This window comes from Ptychodera flava, chromosome 18 (assembly GCF_041260155.1).
Source record: "Ptychodera flava strain L36383 chromosome 18, AS_Pfla_20210202, whole genome shotgun sequence".
Classification (NCBI taxonomy): domain Eukaryota; kingdom Metazoa; phylum Hemichordata; class Enteropneusta; family Ptychoderidae; genus Ptychodera; species Ptychodera flava.
This window is the reverse complement of record NC_091945.1, coordinates 17,932,174-17,949,970: the sequence shown is the minus strand read 5'-3', so window position 1 is coordinate 17,949,970 and position 17,797 is coordinate 17,932,174. Positions and strand designations below refer to the sequence as shown.

General features: G+C 38.9%; 1 protein-coding gene across 1 annotated transcript in view; it reads left to right on the top strand.

Moving 5' to 3' along the window:
* The window catches only part of LOC139117631 (protein lifeguard 1-like), a 48,745-nt gene extending 31,305 nt beyond the window's left edge, over positions 1-17,440 (top strand). The window contains exons 7-9 of the mRNA XM_070680873.1: positions 3,191-3,370; positions 3,559-3,710; positions 17,290-17,440. Coding sequence (XP_070536974.1) covers positions 3,191-3,370; positions 3,559-3,710; positions 17,290-17,440 — 483 coding nt within the window. The remainder of the gene's footprint in view (positions 1-3,190; positions 3,371-3,558; positions 3,711-17,289) is intronic.
* The last annotated feature ends 357 nt before the right edge of the window (positions 17,441-17,797 follow it).

Sequence of the window (17,797 nt, the reverse complement as noted above, 5' to 3'; positions counted from 1 at the left end):
TATCTGACTTACAGATTGATATATGGCGGGTGCCACATGTGGGGCAGGATGCGCTTACTATTTTCGAAACACCTGACATCACTTCTTGGTCTTTTGGCCAGAGGTCCATATATCTTTCTTTCATGAATTTGACTTTGTTTGTACCGTCTATTTACTGTCTGTTCTGTGCTGTTTTGTGTCTATGTTTACAACTATTGTCTTACAAATTTTGACCTAGTGTTATTGGATTATGGATTGGTATGATTGCGATTATTTTACTACTGAGGGCGTGACAGCCCTTCACAAACAAGTCGTTACACTCTCACACACCATCAGTTAATGGAAAATACGCAGATTATGACAGCTGAGAATACTAGCTAACAGAAAATCATAGTGGGTAAAATGCCTTAGAGGGGATGATTTCGATACCTGGCCAACGGACTAACTGTTTTGTGCATATTGTTCAAAAAATCACTTAAAATTGACACAAACTGAAAGGCTTAAGCTTTGTAACTTTCAAATATGCAACTTTTCCCAATAAAACTATACATGTTTGGAAAGGCCTATTTCAGAGCTTTCAAACAGTATAACATTTATATGGTTTCATAATTCATGGTACAAGGCAGAACGGGAAACATTACCCCTATCCCTTATATTATAATTTTGTTTAAAAAATCACGTAAAATTGACACAAACTGAAAGGCTTAAGCTTTGTAACATTAAAATATAGACTTTTCCCAATAAAACTATACATGTTTGGAAAGGCCCTTTTCAGAGCTTTCAAACAGTATAACATTTATATGGTTTCATAATTCATGGTTCGAGGCAGAAAGGGAAACATTACCCCTACCCCATATGTTGTAATTTCGTTCTTTAAAAATCACTTAAAATTGACACAAACTGAAAGGCATAAGCTTTGTAACTTTGAAATATGGACTTTTCCCAATGAAACTATACATGTTCAAAAAGGCCTATTTCAGAGCTTTCAAACAGTATACGATTTATATGGTTTCATAATTCATGGTACAAGGCAGAACGGGAAACATTACCCCTATCCCTTATATTATAATTTTGTTTAAAAAATCACGTAAAATTGACACAAACTGAAAGGCATAAGTTTTGTAACATTAAAATATAGACTTTTCCTAATAAAACTATACATGTTTAGAAAGGCCCTGTTCAGAGCTTTAAAACAGTACACGATTTATATGGTTTCATAATTCATGGTACAAGTCAGAACGGGAAACATTACCCCTATCCCTTATATTATAATTTTGTTTAAAAAATCACGTAAAATTGACACAAACCGAAAGGCTTAAGTTTTGTAACATTAAAATATAGACTTTTCCCAATAAAACTATACATGTTTGGAAAGGCCCTGTTCAGAGCTTTCAAACAGTATAACATTTATATGGTTTCATAATTCATGGTTCGTGGCAGAAAGGGAAACATTACCCCTACCCCATATGTTGTAATTTCGTTCTTAAAAAATCAATTAAAATTGACACAAACTGAAAGGCATAAGCTTTGTAACTTTAAAATATGGACTTTTCCCAATAAAACTATACATGTTTGGAAAGGCCTATTTCAGAGCTTTCAAACAGTATACGACTTATTTTGTTTCATAATTCATGGTTCGAGGCAGAAAAGGAAACATTACCCCTACCCCATATGTTGTAATTTCGTTCTTAAAAAATCAATTAAAATTGACACAAACTGAAAGGCATAAGCTTTGTAACTTTAAAATATTGGATTTTTCCCAATAAAACTATACATGTTTGGAAAGGCCTATTTCAGAGCTTTTAAACAGTATACGATTTATATGGTTTCAGAATTCATGGTTCGAGGCAGAAAGGGAAACATTACCCCTAACCCATATGTTGTAATTTCGTTTTTAAAAATCAATTAAAATCGACACAAACCGAAAGGTTTAAGCTTTGTAACTTTGAAATATGCAATTTTCCCCCATAAATCTATATATTTTTAGAAAGGTCTGGTGCAGCACTTTCAAAAAATGTAACATTTTTATGGTTTCATCATTCATGGTTCGAAACAGAAAGGGAATCATTACCCCTATCCCTTATGTTACACACGGGTATATGGCATACCGCGTAATAAGAAAACAAGCTCATGCACCCACTAAATCTCAAGACACATACTTTTAATGTTGTTTTTCTTGTTTATTGCACTGAGTTCTTCCAAAAAATATATAAATACCTTTTGAAAAATTGTTTGGAGGAACGGGAACTTAATTATTGGGTGTGAAATTTAGCAAATTTTACGATTTACGGTCAATGGCCGATATAAAGTCTAATCGACGTTCGAATATTAATTTATCCCTATTAAGTTATATATCAATGAAAAGGCCATGATCTTGGCTTTCTAAAAATGTAACGTTTATAGTATTTTATTGTTTCTGTTTCCGTCGAGCGGTAAATACGTGACCCCTACCCCATTGTTAAAATCCAAGATGGCGGCCAAGATGGCGGCAAAGATGGCGCCAAATGAACCCCATGGGACACTATTTGATTTTGGGAACATCAAAATTCATTAAATATAGACGCTAAGGATTACAAAAATGTAGGTTAAAAAAATACATCCAAGGGGTGCATGGGAACCCTACATTCCGACCCGACTAATAGGAATGAACGCAGAGATAAATGTACAGCAGTGTTGCTTTAGTATTTTTGCATCGCAACAGTTCTATGGTTTGACTTTTAGTTCAGCAATGCACAGTTTTGACAGCTTAATATAACAGTTACATACAGTTCTGAATGGAATAGTGGCAGTTATTTTGTTTACAGGTCTGTTTTATACAGCACTGTATTATGCACTATCGTCACGTATTTTTGCGGGAATTTTTTCATATTTCCCCATGAGCAGAAAAAAAGGTTGACGGTGTGCGCAAGGATGAGAAACAAACTTCTTATTTGTCTTGGCCTTAGGAAATATAATCTGCACAAAACAAACTGATTTACTTCCATGTGTTGGTAGAGCGGCGACAGGCTGTTGTTGAGAGAGACTGTTCGGCCATAATTTTTCATAGTATTATTGTTTAATCAGAAGAAAAAAATCAGTTAGCCTTCTCCTCTAAGTGACAGACTCTCTTGTTTTATAGTTGAAGTAACAAAAATCATCATCGCGCGTTGCCATTTTTCCAACCAAAATTTGACTGCCCGTAAATGTGTTTTTTTTTTTTTCCGAACAACAGGGTGTTTGCCTGAGCGTGACGATCTTTTCCATCCAAACCAAATTTGATTTCACATCTTATATCGGAGTGGTCTATGTCATGTTGGTGTCACTCACCTTGTTCGGTTTCTCCTGCATCTTCTTAAACTGGGAGGATGGTAACATTTTCTACGCGGGAATCGGCTCTTTGGTGTTCGTTGTCGTAAGTATCAAGCGTGCGCATGCGTGTTGAAAATCAGCCATGCTAAAAGTGCAATGACCCTGCAGGAAGACTGCTCTTGTAGGCAAAAAAAAAAAAGAAATGTTTGTGGTCAGGCCTTTTTTTTGTAACCCCTGTTTTGAAGAATTCGTTAGTAACACCAACTTATCTCTGATTTCTCTTCTCGACAGATTCTTGCCGTTGACACACAGTTTGTGATCGGTGGCTATCGATATGAAATATCACCCGAAGAGTACGTCTTTGCCGCGCTCAGTCTTTACGTTGACATCATAAACGTCTTCCTTTTAATCCTGTCACTTCTGGGCGGTAAACTGCGCCTAAAGTAAATAGAGCATACAGTTTTGCACCAAATTGCTGCCGTGCTACAAATTTGTTGTTGCATCGTAATTGACATCGTAATCTTGTTGTGCAACCAAGAAGCAGCGTTTGGCATCAAATTGTGCATGCAACTGGTTTGTGTTTGTATTTTACGTTTGTGCAAACAGTTTGTGCGTCATCGGAGCTGATTTTTGAAGACCCTTGTTAGTTTGCAACGTATGTCTTTCAACAATATCCAAAGATGGCCAACTACTTGTCCGAGCTGTATGCACTACTCGAGATTTTAAAAAGTCCAATGGGAGCGTGTTAAGGTAGTATGCACCTCGAAAGTGAAAGACTTAAACTATGGCGTGTAATCCATGCCAAAATTAACACCTTACATTTTGAGCCAACCTACATACAACTCTCACGAAGGTACATGCAACTCTCACGAAACTGCATGCGATTCACAAAGCTACACGCAACTCTCGCGAACGTGCATGCAACTCACGAGGCTACATGCAACTCACGAAGCTACATGCAACTCACGAACTTGCATTTTGAGCCAACCTACATGCAACTCTCACGAAGCTGCATGCGACTCACCAAGCTACATGCAACTCTCACGAAGCTGCATGCGACTCACCAAGCTACATGCAACTCTCACGAACGTGCATGCAACTCACCAAGCTACATGCAACTCTAACGAACGTGCATGCAACTCACGAACTTGCATGCACTCACGAAGCTACATGCAACTCGCGAACCTGCATGCAACTCGCTCGAACCTCATGCAACTCTCTTGAAATGCATTCGCTTTGCGCTGCGACTTATTTGAATCGGACTCCCTAGATTACCTTTGAAGCTCAACTCATTTTGCTTGAAGCTCGTTTTTGAGCTGAACGCATTCGTGTCGGGGGAAAGTCCGTGTGAAGGGGGGACTTGGTTGGGTAAACCAATTTTAAATAGGGTCTGCTGCATGCTGCCTTCGATTTAAATAAAGGCACTTCTGGGTTGAGAAAACCATACGTGAATTGGAGTACACTATGTCGGTTAACGTGTGTGAATGAGGTTCTATCGTATTTTATTTAACTCTCATTTTACTTCAAGTAGACTGTGCCACAATGTGGTTTACAATAAACCAACCCATCATTAAAGTGACTAACTTTGCTCCGACAACGCGGAAGCTTATGAGACGTCACAACGCGTCATACCAACGTCATATGACGTATTCAGATGTGTTCTGCCAGTGAGCCAGGGGATCTGAAAAAAATGACCCGACATATAGTATATGCAGTGCAACAAGCAACTTGAGTTGCACGTCGCATTGCCTCGTTTGTACGATGTCATCGTGTCACTGACTCGATTACCATGGACGAAAACAACAATTGTCTGCGCAGCGTAAAAATCTCCGTGCTGTGTGAATTTATCTCTGCGCTCATGGAAATTCTCCGCGCTGTGTAAAATCTCGGTGCTCTTAAAAAATCTCCGCTGTGTAAAATAAATCGTGGCGGTGTGTAAAAATCTCGGCGCTGTTGAAAACTCTCCGTGCTGTGTAAAGATCTCCGCGCTGTGTAAAATAATTCGCGGCAGTGTGTAAAAATCTCGGCGCTGTTGAAAACTCCGCACTGTGTAAAAATCTCCGCGCTGTTTGAAAATCTTGGTGCCTTTTAAAATTTCTCTCTACTGTTTAAAATTTCTCCGCAGGTTGTTTCAAATCTCCCTGCTGGGAGACAATTCTCCGCACCGTTTCAAATTTCTCTCTACTGTTTGTTCTCTGCGCTATTCACTTCCGTGACTATTCAATAAGGAAAATGAGGGCAACTTCAAACAGCGTATGCGTACAGCTGGCGATGTTTTACGGGTCGAGTATTAGCCTGCTAAATACGTAGTCCTTACAATCGCCTTGTCAGACGTAGACAAAACAAATTGAAATCATAAAAGTCGACAGGAAGTGGCCCAAGGATATATCCTTTACAATCGAATTAATGTAAGAGAACAATTTACAAAAACACTGAACATTTGCAATGTGCAGATTGCCTTAAAGGATGGTTACCTATGTACACTATGATGAGTGATTCCTGGAGATTCCAACATCACCGACAGCTTCAGATTTTATAATTACTTTCTGGGAGGTCGTTTACAATTATTTGTCCAGCGGAGGCTTTTCATAATTTTGTTTACCACCTGATTTTTTAAAGTTTCATACTTCAACTCGGACAATTTGCGTATATTGCGTACTGTACACTACCAGGCGCCAAATGTAAAATAATTATTTTACACATTAGAAGAACATATTCATACGAAAAGGGTGTATTTGCATGCATTTATCAATAAAAATAAACTACTATAGCATAAGTATAAATAAATCAATACAGACATAAGTAAATACATATATGAGTGAAAAAACATACATATATGTGAACCAATTCACACAAGACATGAAGACAGACACATACATACATACGTGCATACTTACGTGCATACATACATACATACGTACGTGCATACATACATACATACATACATACATACATACATACATACATACATACATACATACATACATACATTCATACATACATACATACATACATACATACATACATGCACTCACGCACGCACATACATACGTGCATACGTACGTGCATACGTGCATACGTACGTGCATACATACATACATACATACATAAATACATACATACATACATACATACATACATACATACATACATACATACATACATACGTGCATGCACTCACGCACGCACGCACGCACATACATACATACATACATACATACATACATACATACATACATACATACATACATACATATACACACATACAGGATCGAAAAGTTACATGAGGGGAACGAAGTACGCATGCGTATATCCAGTCGCACACACACATACTCACACACACACACACACACACTGCTACTCGGAAAAGTTTACATGAGGGGGAACGAAATACGCATGCGTACATCTACTCGCACACACACACTGCTCTGAAAAGTTTACATGAGGGGGAACGAAGTACGCATGCGTATATCCACTCGCACACACACACTTACACACTCACACACACACACACACAACAAACACAACACACACATTGCTACTCTCTCTGAGATACACACACTGACACGACGATCTGCAGGCCCGGAAGTGCCACACCGGGGAGCTCACTCCTAACTCGGACTCTACGTACCTCGCGGCGTCGAAGGCTAGTGACGATGACAAAGATGTGCGACACTTTTTCTCTTTCTTGCCTTTGTGTCGTGAGTCGGGTTCGTACAGGGCTTTACACAGTGGTAAAGTGGTAGCCGGCCTGAGTAATACTACACTGCTTAGAGGCCCCGTAAGGGTTTCTGACTTAATGGTACCTGCCATGCCGGCGAAGTTCTGCTGGGTTAACGGCCCAACCCAGGCCAATAAAACACTGGGAGTCGTGTATTACAGCTCTCTGCCATTCGGCTTATATTCTTTAATGGTTAAATACAGCATTCAACAGGAACTACAGCAACAGCTTACTGGAACTAAAGCAACAGCTTTACTGCTAAACTCTCTGCTCTCTAAACTCTCTGCTTACTTTACTCAGGATCGTACGTAGCTCCACTCAGCAGGGAATGAATGTCTGGAATGCCAAGTATGCCCACTGGAACTAGACAGCAACGGAGTACGGAGAACTGGAATTTTCAAACTAATATTAAGAGCCACTGTGTATTTTCTAATAAACTCATTTTCACGCCTACGACATTTTAGTGCCTGATGTACAAGGCAGTGGTATTTTTTTACGAATTTTCATTAGTTCTACGCGTGAATTTTTTGATCGAAAAATTGATGCTTTGTAAAGTTTGGTCAAACATCAAATGTATTCACTTTTCCCCGGACGTTTTTTGATGAAAGTCATATGGTCAACCCGGTCAATGTAGTATCATTCGACTCTTACTGTGAATTGCTTTGGAGCATTGGCATTAGGGACGGACCATTAGATCTTGGGAGGGGGTGGTCAAAAACAAAAAAAAAAAATTTTCAGAGCAAAAAGTTAGGGAAAAAAAAATCTTCAAACTAGTTTGCAAAATAAAAAATAAATAAATAAGAAAACAAAGGCGTAAAAAAAAAATCTGCAAAAGTCTTTAAAATTTTGAATTTTTTTTAGATTTTACCGACAGCAAGCAACTTTCTGTATTTTTAATACATCCTCCCGGCACATTTTTAATTTTAATTTATACATTTAGAGTGACTGTATCCCTGATACTGGAAGTTGTAATTATCTTATCTTTTCAGGACTTTTGTATTCTGATCACTTGAAAATTATGAAATTGTAGAGCCTGTTTTCTACTTGTTTCCTGCGTACAAACCAAGCAGGTACACTAGGTAAAACATTGAAACTATGGTATGGTTGTCAAGACAGAAAGTTGTATTTGCCTTTTAAGATCAAGGTAAACAGATGCAGGCCACATCAGTTTCATTTTTTTCACAGCATTTTATTACAATGATGAATGCAAGAATGGGTGAACAAGTAGAAACACGTCAATAATGATAAAACAACATATCAAGTCATTATGTATTATTGTGCTTTTGAAAAGGCATTTTCAATTCTTTTTCTCAAAAAACAGCCTCAAATAACAACAGCAACACATGTTTTAACATTCAACAATACACTACGTAGAATGCCATCTATCCAGCAAATCCCAACACAAAAACACATAAAAGGGTTGAACTTTGAAAGTTTCTCGATAGCAAATACTGAATAAATCTGCATGGTTAATCGTTTTTGTGTAGCAAATTTCAAAGAAATTGGACAAGCCCTTTCAGAGAATACAGATTTTTTGACCATGAATGGCATAAATTGCCCAAAAAGACAAATATTGAAATTTCAACACATCTATACACATCCAATCAATTTGGACATGCTGCTACAGAGAAATAGATGTTTTGATCAAAAAGGGCAACAATTGCTCTAAAAACACAAATATGCAAATTTCACTATATTATTTAGCTTATTTTAGCTTCTCAGCTTGTCAAAATCAATTGTAAATCATGAGATATGCATGATGTTTGGTGGGGTGAATGTAGGCATTTCACCACCCAGTAGAAAGGGAAGCCAGGAAACCAAAATAGTCAATTTTCAAAACTATACGAAGCTACTGAGGAGCAAGAAGACCATGTTTCAGAAGAAGATGTGTAATCCGAAAAAATGTTCCCAAAGTGCCACCAAATAACACCATTTTTATCTCTATTTTTCAAAAGCTCCAACAGCAGGATCCGGGGGGACACCCCCTCCTGACCTCCCCCGGCAAAAATACTCCCCAAGTGCCACCAAATAACACCATTTTAATCTCTATTTTTCAAAAGCTCCAACGGCAGGAGGGGGACACCCCCTCCTGACCACCCCCCGCAAAAATATTCCCCAAGTGCCACCAAATAACACCATTTTAATCTCTATTTTTCAAAAGCTCCAACGGCAGGAGGGGGACACCCCCTCCTGACCTCCCCCAGCAAAAATACTCCCCAAGTGCCACCAAATAACACCATTTTAATCTCTATTTTTTAAAAGCTCCAACAGCAGCAGCAGGACACCCCTCTCCTGACCTCTTCCCAGTGACCGCTTGCGTGGCCGCTTGTGGTGCTTGGCACCACATTTTTGCCCTCTTTATCTTCAGACAGCGACGAACGAAAAAAAAATTATAAATCTGAAAATTTACTCTGAAAAAAAAAATTTGCACAGCTAATCTCAATTGGAAAAAAAAAATTTCAGAAATTTACAATAGTAAAAAAAAATTTTCACAATTTCATTGTGACCACCCCCCCTCCCAAGGTCTAATGGTCCATCCCTTAGACGAACTAGACACATAGTCTAAATCGAGGTGTTGCCAACACTGTCAGGTGTAATTATCAGCTGAGCAGTAATTCCAGTCGACCACAGAGAAATCAACTCTGCCAAAGTTGAAACATTGTCTTGCAGCAGGTCAGATGTAGTCAAAACAACTACACCTGAAAGCAAGTGATAAGACTTGGACAGTGCTTTAGACATATGTGGTGGTTTTGTTTAGACTACGTCTGACCTCCTGCTAAACAATGTTTCAACTTTTGCAGAGTTGATTTTTTATGATCGACTCATGTTACCGCTTAGCTTTTAATTGCACCTGACAGTGTTGGCAACACCTCGATTTAGACAATATGTCTAGTTCGTCTAATGCCAATGCTTCAAAGCAATTCACAGTAATGGTACGAAATGTGTCAAACTGTCATCCGACCCCTATCGACCCCTAGCGTTTTCACGTAATGGGGGCTTTCTTTCTGCCTACTTTTAGTGATTTTCTAAAATGTGGACGCCTTATGTAAACATAGCCAGGCCGTCAGGCCTGCAGTTGAGGACCGGGGCAGCAGGTCACCTCGACCCCTGTCCGTTTCGACCCAAGTAATTCACACCCTCTTGTCGTTGTTTGTGGTCAAATCAATCCCGGTGCCTTAGTCACTTCGACCTCAGTCAGTTTTCATGTTACATGTACCTGACAACGTTTTACTGAGTACATTATGCAACTTGTTTCTGTGAGAAAAACTGCTGGCTTCGCTACAACAATCCACGGGGTAGCTGTGATATCGCAGCGGTACTTGTGGCGTGTCGAACGCGCTCGGGTCATTGGTTTGGGGTCATCGCCACAGTCCCTGTGGCGATGACCCCAATGACTCGATCGCGTTCGCCACGAGTACCGCTGCGATATCACAGCTATCCACGGGGCTGTGAACACTCTGATACTTGTGGGAGGCCTGGGGTACCCCGGCCCCATTGTCATTTACTGACTGGGGAACGTGTCTCACTGAAGTACGGATGGATAAAGCATGTCATTTACTGATTTTTGGAAATAAAGCATTCGTCATTATCGCAATTGCTTGCCATATGCGGCAAGATTGGATGAGCGAGGCCGGTCCGCTCGCCTTGGTGTCTTGACGCCAAATGAGCCTATATCCGGTTTAGGCGTTGGGCTTACAGCAATGCATTATAGGATATCTTCCAGGGCGGCGTGGATCAGTGTGTGTGTGTGCGCGAGTAGATATACGCATGCGTATTTCGTTCCCCCTCATGTAAACTTTTCAGAGCAGTGTGTGTGTGTGTGTGTGTGTGTGTGCGAGTAGATATACGCATGCGTATTTCGTTCCCCCTCATGTAAACTTTTCCGAGTAGCAGTGTGTGTGTGTGTGCGAGTGGATATACGCATGCGTACTTCGTTCCCCTCATGTAAACTTTTCGATCCTGTATGTGTGTATATGTATGTATGTATGTATGTATGTATGTATGTATATGTATGTATGTATGTATGTATGTATGTATGTATGTATGTATGTATGTATGTATGTATGTATGTATGTATGTATGTATGTATATGAGTGTGTGGGTTTGTGTGTATGTGCGTGCATGCGTCCATGAGTGCATATGGGCTATGTATGTATGTATGTGCGGTGCGTGCGTGCATGAGTGCATATGGGCTTGTGTATGTATGTATGTATGTATGTATGTATGTATGTATGTATGTATGTATGTATGTATGTGCGTGCGTGCGTGAGTGCATGTATGTATGTATGTATGAATGTATGTATGTATGTATGTATGTATGTATGTATGTATGTATGTATGTATGTATGTATGTATGTATGTATGAACGTACGTATGTATGTATGTATGCACGTACGTATGCACGTATGTATGTATATGTCTGTCTTCATAGGTCTTGTGTGAATTGGTTCACATATATGTATGTTTTTTCACTCATATATGTATTTACTTATGTCTGTATTGATTTATTTATACTTATGCTATAGTAGTTTTTTATTGATAAATGCATGCAAATACACCCTTTTCGTATGAATATGTTCTTCTAATGTGTAAAATAATTATTTTACATTTGGCGCCTGGTAGTACCCTGCCTAAATCATCAAGTCATACAATATTTTCACAGTACATTGACCGTATCGACATCGATAAAATACGAGTCGGGATAAAATAGAGTAATATATTTACAAGTTTTTCCTTCGCGACCGGTCGTAGAGTCGTGGCGATAAATGCCAAGAGAAATAGAATATTTTTTCAAAGTTTTTCTTTGAAGAAAAGGTCGTTGGGTCGTGGCGATGCATGTCAGGAGAAAGTTAAGTAGTTTTTCAAAGTTTTTCCTTCACGACGGGCTGTGGGGTTGTGCACATGCACATGGAGAGAGTGTACGTTGGTATACATCGCCCCATCGTGTCAAAGAATGATGGTATCCTTGTAGCGTTTCTAATGGCATCTACATTGCGTTTGAAACAGCCACAACACAACATTAATATTAGTTGAATTCCATTTGTCAACAACAACATCACGACTAATAAACATAAACAACAATACAGACAACAATAACAACAACAACTAGATTTCTTGGTTTTATGGTTTTAACATTAAACTAAGAACAGGCCGAGGTCATAGCCTGCCTGCCAGGATCGCTAGTCTCGTCTGATTAGCATGGCGACCAGCGCGGCCTCTCATTTTGTAGGGAAATCAGATCGTTAATTTTGACACCTACCATAACGCAAGCATTTAAAGATTTAGAAAGTACCCATTTCGATAAAGCTTATATGGAACAACCTCTCAGTTCATTCTGAGTTCTGCTATCTTTCCGGATTTGCAGTGAATTGCCTAGAACCCGGCTGATGAATTTGTGTCACAGAGAGTGCTCAGTTTTACATGATTTATAAAATAACTCAAAGGAATTTTTTGGAATAAAATCAATGAGCGTCATAGTTCAACATGTAATTTACGTATGTGGTAAATGTCATGTATTTTGAGCGCATTTTTATGTTAGATTTTCGACGGCAAATCCGAATCGCCCGGTTTACAGTGTAGTCAAAAGTTTTGCACGTCACTCGCGATCGGTTGATAGTGTCTATGGTCGGTAGTCAAGAATCCTGCATGTTTTACACTATTAGATTTATTCATGCACGAAATACAATTTTTACATTTAATGCATTTTTCATTAAATGTCCACACCAAACTTTCATACACATTACTATTTGAACTTCGTCGATAGGGACGATCGGATATCATATATCATCGAGAGTTTGGGAGGGCCTAGCACGAAATACATTCTTTACATTTAATACATTTTACTCGATGATCGGGACTTGGACAGAGGACCGATTGGACATCATGAGAAGTTTTGGCTGGTCTTGCGCGAAATACATTCTCTAGGCCTACAACAATAGACTATACTAGATTTTTCAAATCGCGGGTAAATATCCAATATATATTGGAGCATTCCTCACTTTACAGATCTGAGCAAGCCCGATTTCCTAAGTTCGACCCTAACTTCGAAAAACAGACGATATTATAGATTTGTTAAATCGCGAATAAATATTTCCCGATATATCAGCCATTTCGATCTGGCCAAGTTCGATTTACATGGTAACACATACAATCAGCCAATCATTCCGTATCATTCACGAACCAAAATTAATATTAAGCTACTGATGAAGAAAACTGTTTTCGAAATGTAGCGTTGAAGGATCGCAGGGTCACTTCAACTTAGTGTCTCCAATCAAGTTCGGGGTCTGTACAAGTACAGTGGCTCCCTCCACGGAATCATATACAAAACGCAAACAACCAAGATATGAGTGGAGATGCTTTCCCACTATTACACATCTTGGTTGAAATTGGTATGGTTTGATTTTAGTCTGGGAAAGTAATAATCGATGTCAGAAATATAACTGTCCTAACTCTCTATAGTCGTCTTACGTACGCTCTGAACTGTTGACGCATAATTACAGTACTCCTCTCCCTGATAGCTCCAATCGTCTGTATCGCCGATGACGTCAAGCATGCTGCTACCATGAGCCCTTTCGCAATTAGATTCCAAGCATAAATGTATTCAACTTCTCTTTTCATCGCGCCATAGTTGTCAGCGCGTGCAAGTATGTGGCAAATTTGAGCTGTTTTTTATTCAAGGGTTCTATCAGAAGGGATAAATGATGAAATTCGCTAAACTTAGGTTTCCCTTTTATGGGGGCTTTTGGCACATACCTTTATCATGTACGTATGGCAATTATCAGTAGTGGCAGCCTAAAAAAACCTATTGAGGCGGATCTGAAAAAAAAATACCATGCTGTGGGCTCCTTTCAAAAATGGTTCACCCCAACCAAGCCCCCCCGCCCAAAAAAAAAAAAAAAAACATGGATTATCCCCCGACACGAATGCGGTCAGCTCAAAAAGCAAGACGAATGCAGAGTCATCAAATGAGTTGAGCTTCAAAGGTAATCTAGGGAGTCTGATTCAAACGAGTCGCGGCGCAAAGCGAATGTATTTCACCAGTTGCATTGAGTTTCGTGAGAGTTGCATGCAGGTTCGCGAGTTGCATGTAGCTTCGTGAGTTGCATGCAAGTTCGTGAGTTGCATGCACGTTCGTTAGAGTTGCATGTAGCTTGGTGAGTTGCATGCACGTTCGTGAGAGTTGCATGTAGCTTGGTGAGTCGCATGCAGCTTCGTGAGAGTTGCATGTAGCTTGGTGAGTTGCATGCACGTTCGTTAGAGTTGCATGTAGCTTGGTGAGTTGCATGCACGTTCGTGAGAGTTGCATGTAGCTTGGTGAGTCGCATGCAGCTTCGTGAGAGTTGCATGTAGGTTGGCTCAAAATGCAAGTTCGTGAGTTGCATGTAGCTTCGTGAGTTGCATGTAGCCTCGTGAGTTGCATGCACGTTCGCGAGAGTTGCGTGTAGCTTTGTGAATCGCATGCAGTTTCGTGAGAGTTGCATGTACCTTCGTGAGAGTTGCATGTAGGTTGGCTCAAAATGTAAGGTGTTAATTTTGGCATGGATTACACGCCATACTAAAACTTTTACTCTAACTTTCCTCAATGAATCTTTCCATCATTCTCTTTCCAAATCAAGAATAAAAATAAGGGGTCACCGTGCAAATTTTGGTACTAGAGAAACAAGTTATTAGAAATTCAAAATGGCCGCCATCCCTGTGTTAACTCTATGGAGAAAAATAAGTTTTCGAATTTCGAAAAACTAAGCCGGTGAAAAATTTTCTTTCACTAAGAGCTTTAAAATGAACCCCCACATGTGGTATATCAGAAGAGAATTGTAAAAGTTTGAGAGTCCGAATGTCTGTCCCCGAGGTGCGTTCTGAGCTGTCAACGCCAGGAATATCCAATGCAAATCAGCAAAAGGCACGCGTATATGTAAATGCATGTTGTATTTTGCCAGTTATATTGTGTTATATATATTCATACCTTTTCGTAATTACCACGACCGTACCTAACGGTATACTGTCACCTGTTCCGATTACGCCACAGTTACCATAGAAAGAGAAAATCTAACAAATCACAGATTTTAAGCAGGTGGCCGCTTTTTAAAAACAGCGCCCTCACATTGACATTTTGAATACCAAGGAACGCCCCTTTGACCATATATGGGCATATTTAGATTACAGGTGACAGTATACTCTTAAAACGGCGCCTTTAAGGGCAATATTTAAGCACTGGCTTCTATATACAATTCTTTGTTGAGTTATTATTATTATTTTGAAATTACCGTAATTTATTGGACTGCTCTGTTATAGGTGAGATTGAAATTCCATTCAGTCGGTCACAAATATGAATTCCATGTAAATAATGCTTGTCAACCACTAATAATGAGTTGCATCACAGGGAAGCCAGGAAAAAACAAATAAACAAACAAACATCTAATATCATGAATAATATAAATATAATGAATTAATAACAAACATACAAACAAATAAACAAAAATGTTTACACACGCACACACAATATATACAATATATTTATATATAAATATATATATATAGTTATGTATTTGTATGCTTGTTTTTATGATTGTATATTTTTTGTTTGTTTGTTTATTTATCTGTTTATTTGTTTGTCTTTCTTGGCCTTCCTGTGGTTGCGTAAGCCTGGCACTTCGCTAAATTATAGTACTGGCCTCAATGGGGAGATGTCCCTCTCGCAGTCAATTTGCGTTTCATATGTGTTGATCGATCTTCGTGCATTTTAAGGTCAGTTATTTAGCTATCCAACCATTAATATTTACTGTTTAACGGATATGTACCCTATATCAGGAAGATTGAAATAAATATAGTAAATAAACTGCAGGTTTGTAAAATTGCAAGGGTTATTTTTCTCTTTTTGTTTGCTGCTGTAAACCATTGTAGAAACATTATTTATTTTATCTATTTTATTTCAAAATTTAAACAACAAAAACGAACAGATGACCGGGATAATCATACCGTTCTTATTTTTGGTTTTTTCTCTCCAGCCAAAAATAAGTGTACACGGTTTATGAGAATATTATTTTCATTTGTTACTGCATAAGTATGGTAGCGTCAATTTTACCAAAGAATAGCGTAGAAGCACATGTCACTTTGGTTCAGCATTGAATATTTGCTCACTATCCAACAAGAACAGATCAATGATTGTAAGTGTGAAGGTAAGCGCGTTAAGGTAGTATGCACCTCGAAAGTAAAAGACTTAAACTTTCGCTCAGATTTTCCTCAAGGAATCTTTGAACTATTCAATTTCAAAATCAGAATAAAAATCGGGGGTCACCATGCAAATTTTAGCACAAGAGAAACAAATTACCCAAGATTTACAGATATTTGAAATAGCGTTGATCGCGATACCGGGTTTGTTACTAAAAATAGCTGCACGCGCGCGACTTTCGGACAAATATGCTGAAATTCGGACAAATTTTGTCGTTGTATGCGCGGCTGTTGTTGCAGCTTGTAGTCTCAGCCATCAATTCATACGAATAAGTGTGACGCTAGATAGCCTTTCTAACACTCGCAGGTTTTATTTTCTTCGTTTATGCGGAAAATGCGGACAAATGTTTATTTATGCATATTAATGAGAGAGAACAGTGACGTCATTTGCGATCAGCGCTATTCAAAATGGTCGTCATCCCTTTGTTAACTCTGTGGAGAAAAATAAACTTTTAGATTTTCAAAAAATGTAAGACGGTTAATTTTTTTTTTACTCTAAGGGCTTCAAAATAAACCCCAAAAAGTGATAGATAGGAAAAGAATCGAAAAAGTTTTAGAGTCCAAATATCTGTCCCCGAGGTGCGTTGTACCTTAATTGTTGAGCTTGACTTGTCGACCGTCCCTCGTAGAGGGACTGTGATTTGCCATATAAATGTTAATATTTGCATATAAACAACATATTGTGATTTGCGCATGACTAACATCTTGACGTACACTTATTTCCAGTAAAAATATAGCCTTTTTTTAGAAAACATTAGAACTTTTGCGTTTTGGAAAACATGCTAGACTGCCATAGTCTTATGGCTGAGTACAAAAGACGATCTGAACATTTTTACATCTTCAACACTTCGACCTCCAGAGTTATTAACGTTTATTTATTTTTTCATCTCACCAGAAACAAAATCTGTAGAACATGAAGGTTCATATAAACTCATAAAATAATAGTGTCGTAGTCTTTTTTTATCATATATAATAGTAAAAAGGTTCTCCTTCGACCTCCATGAACTGAAGGACGCTAGGTTGGGCAGTCAACAGAAAAATTGATTTTTTTTCTTTGTAATATTGTGCAATAGATTTCGGGATATGGTTCAGGTTTGCCTCCGTCAAAATATTCACCCTTTTGGATTTGGCAACTTGGGAGAAAAGCACAGTGCGTTGGATCCGAACTGCGACATTGCGGCTGTCGGAGCAGAAGACAAAACTCCTCCAGCGGGGAGAGGGTAGTGGGGAGCTTTAGTTTGTAATGGGAAAAAGCCAGGCTAATGTTTCTCTGCACAGTTGAGGGGAAATCAACTGGGTGGGGTTGCGATCTGCTTTCACTTTCCTCAAAATTTTACGACATATTTTCGTTCAAGATACCTGAGGGTGGTGAATAGTACAGGCCAAAATATCGATAAATTGAGATCGGGGATCAATTTTAATATACCTACATGTATTTAAAATGAACAACAAGCAGGCAGCGTTCGGCATATGTTCCCATAAATATTTACGAAACAAACTGGCTTCCTTTATGAATCTGATTTTTCTACGCGGTCGCACTGTCGCCTGTGGTTAGGTACACGGCGGACGGCCCTGGCCCTG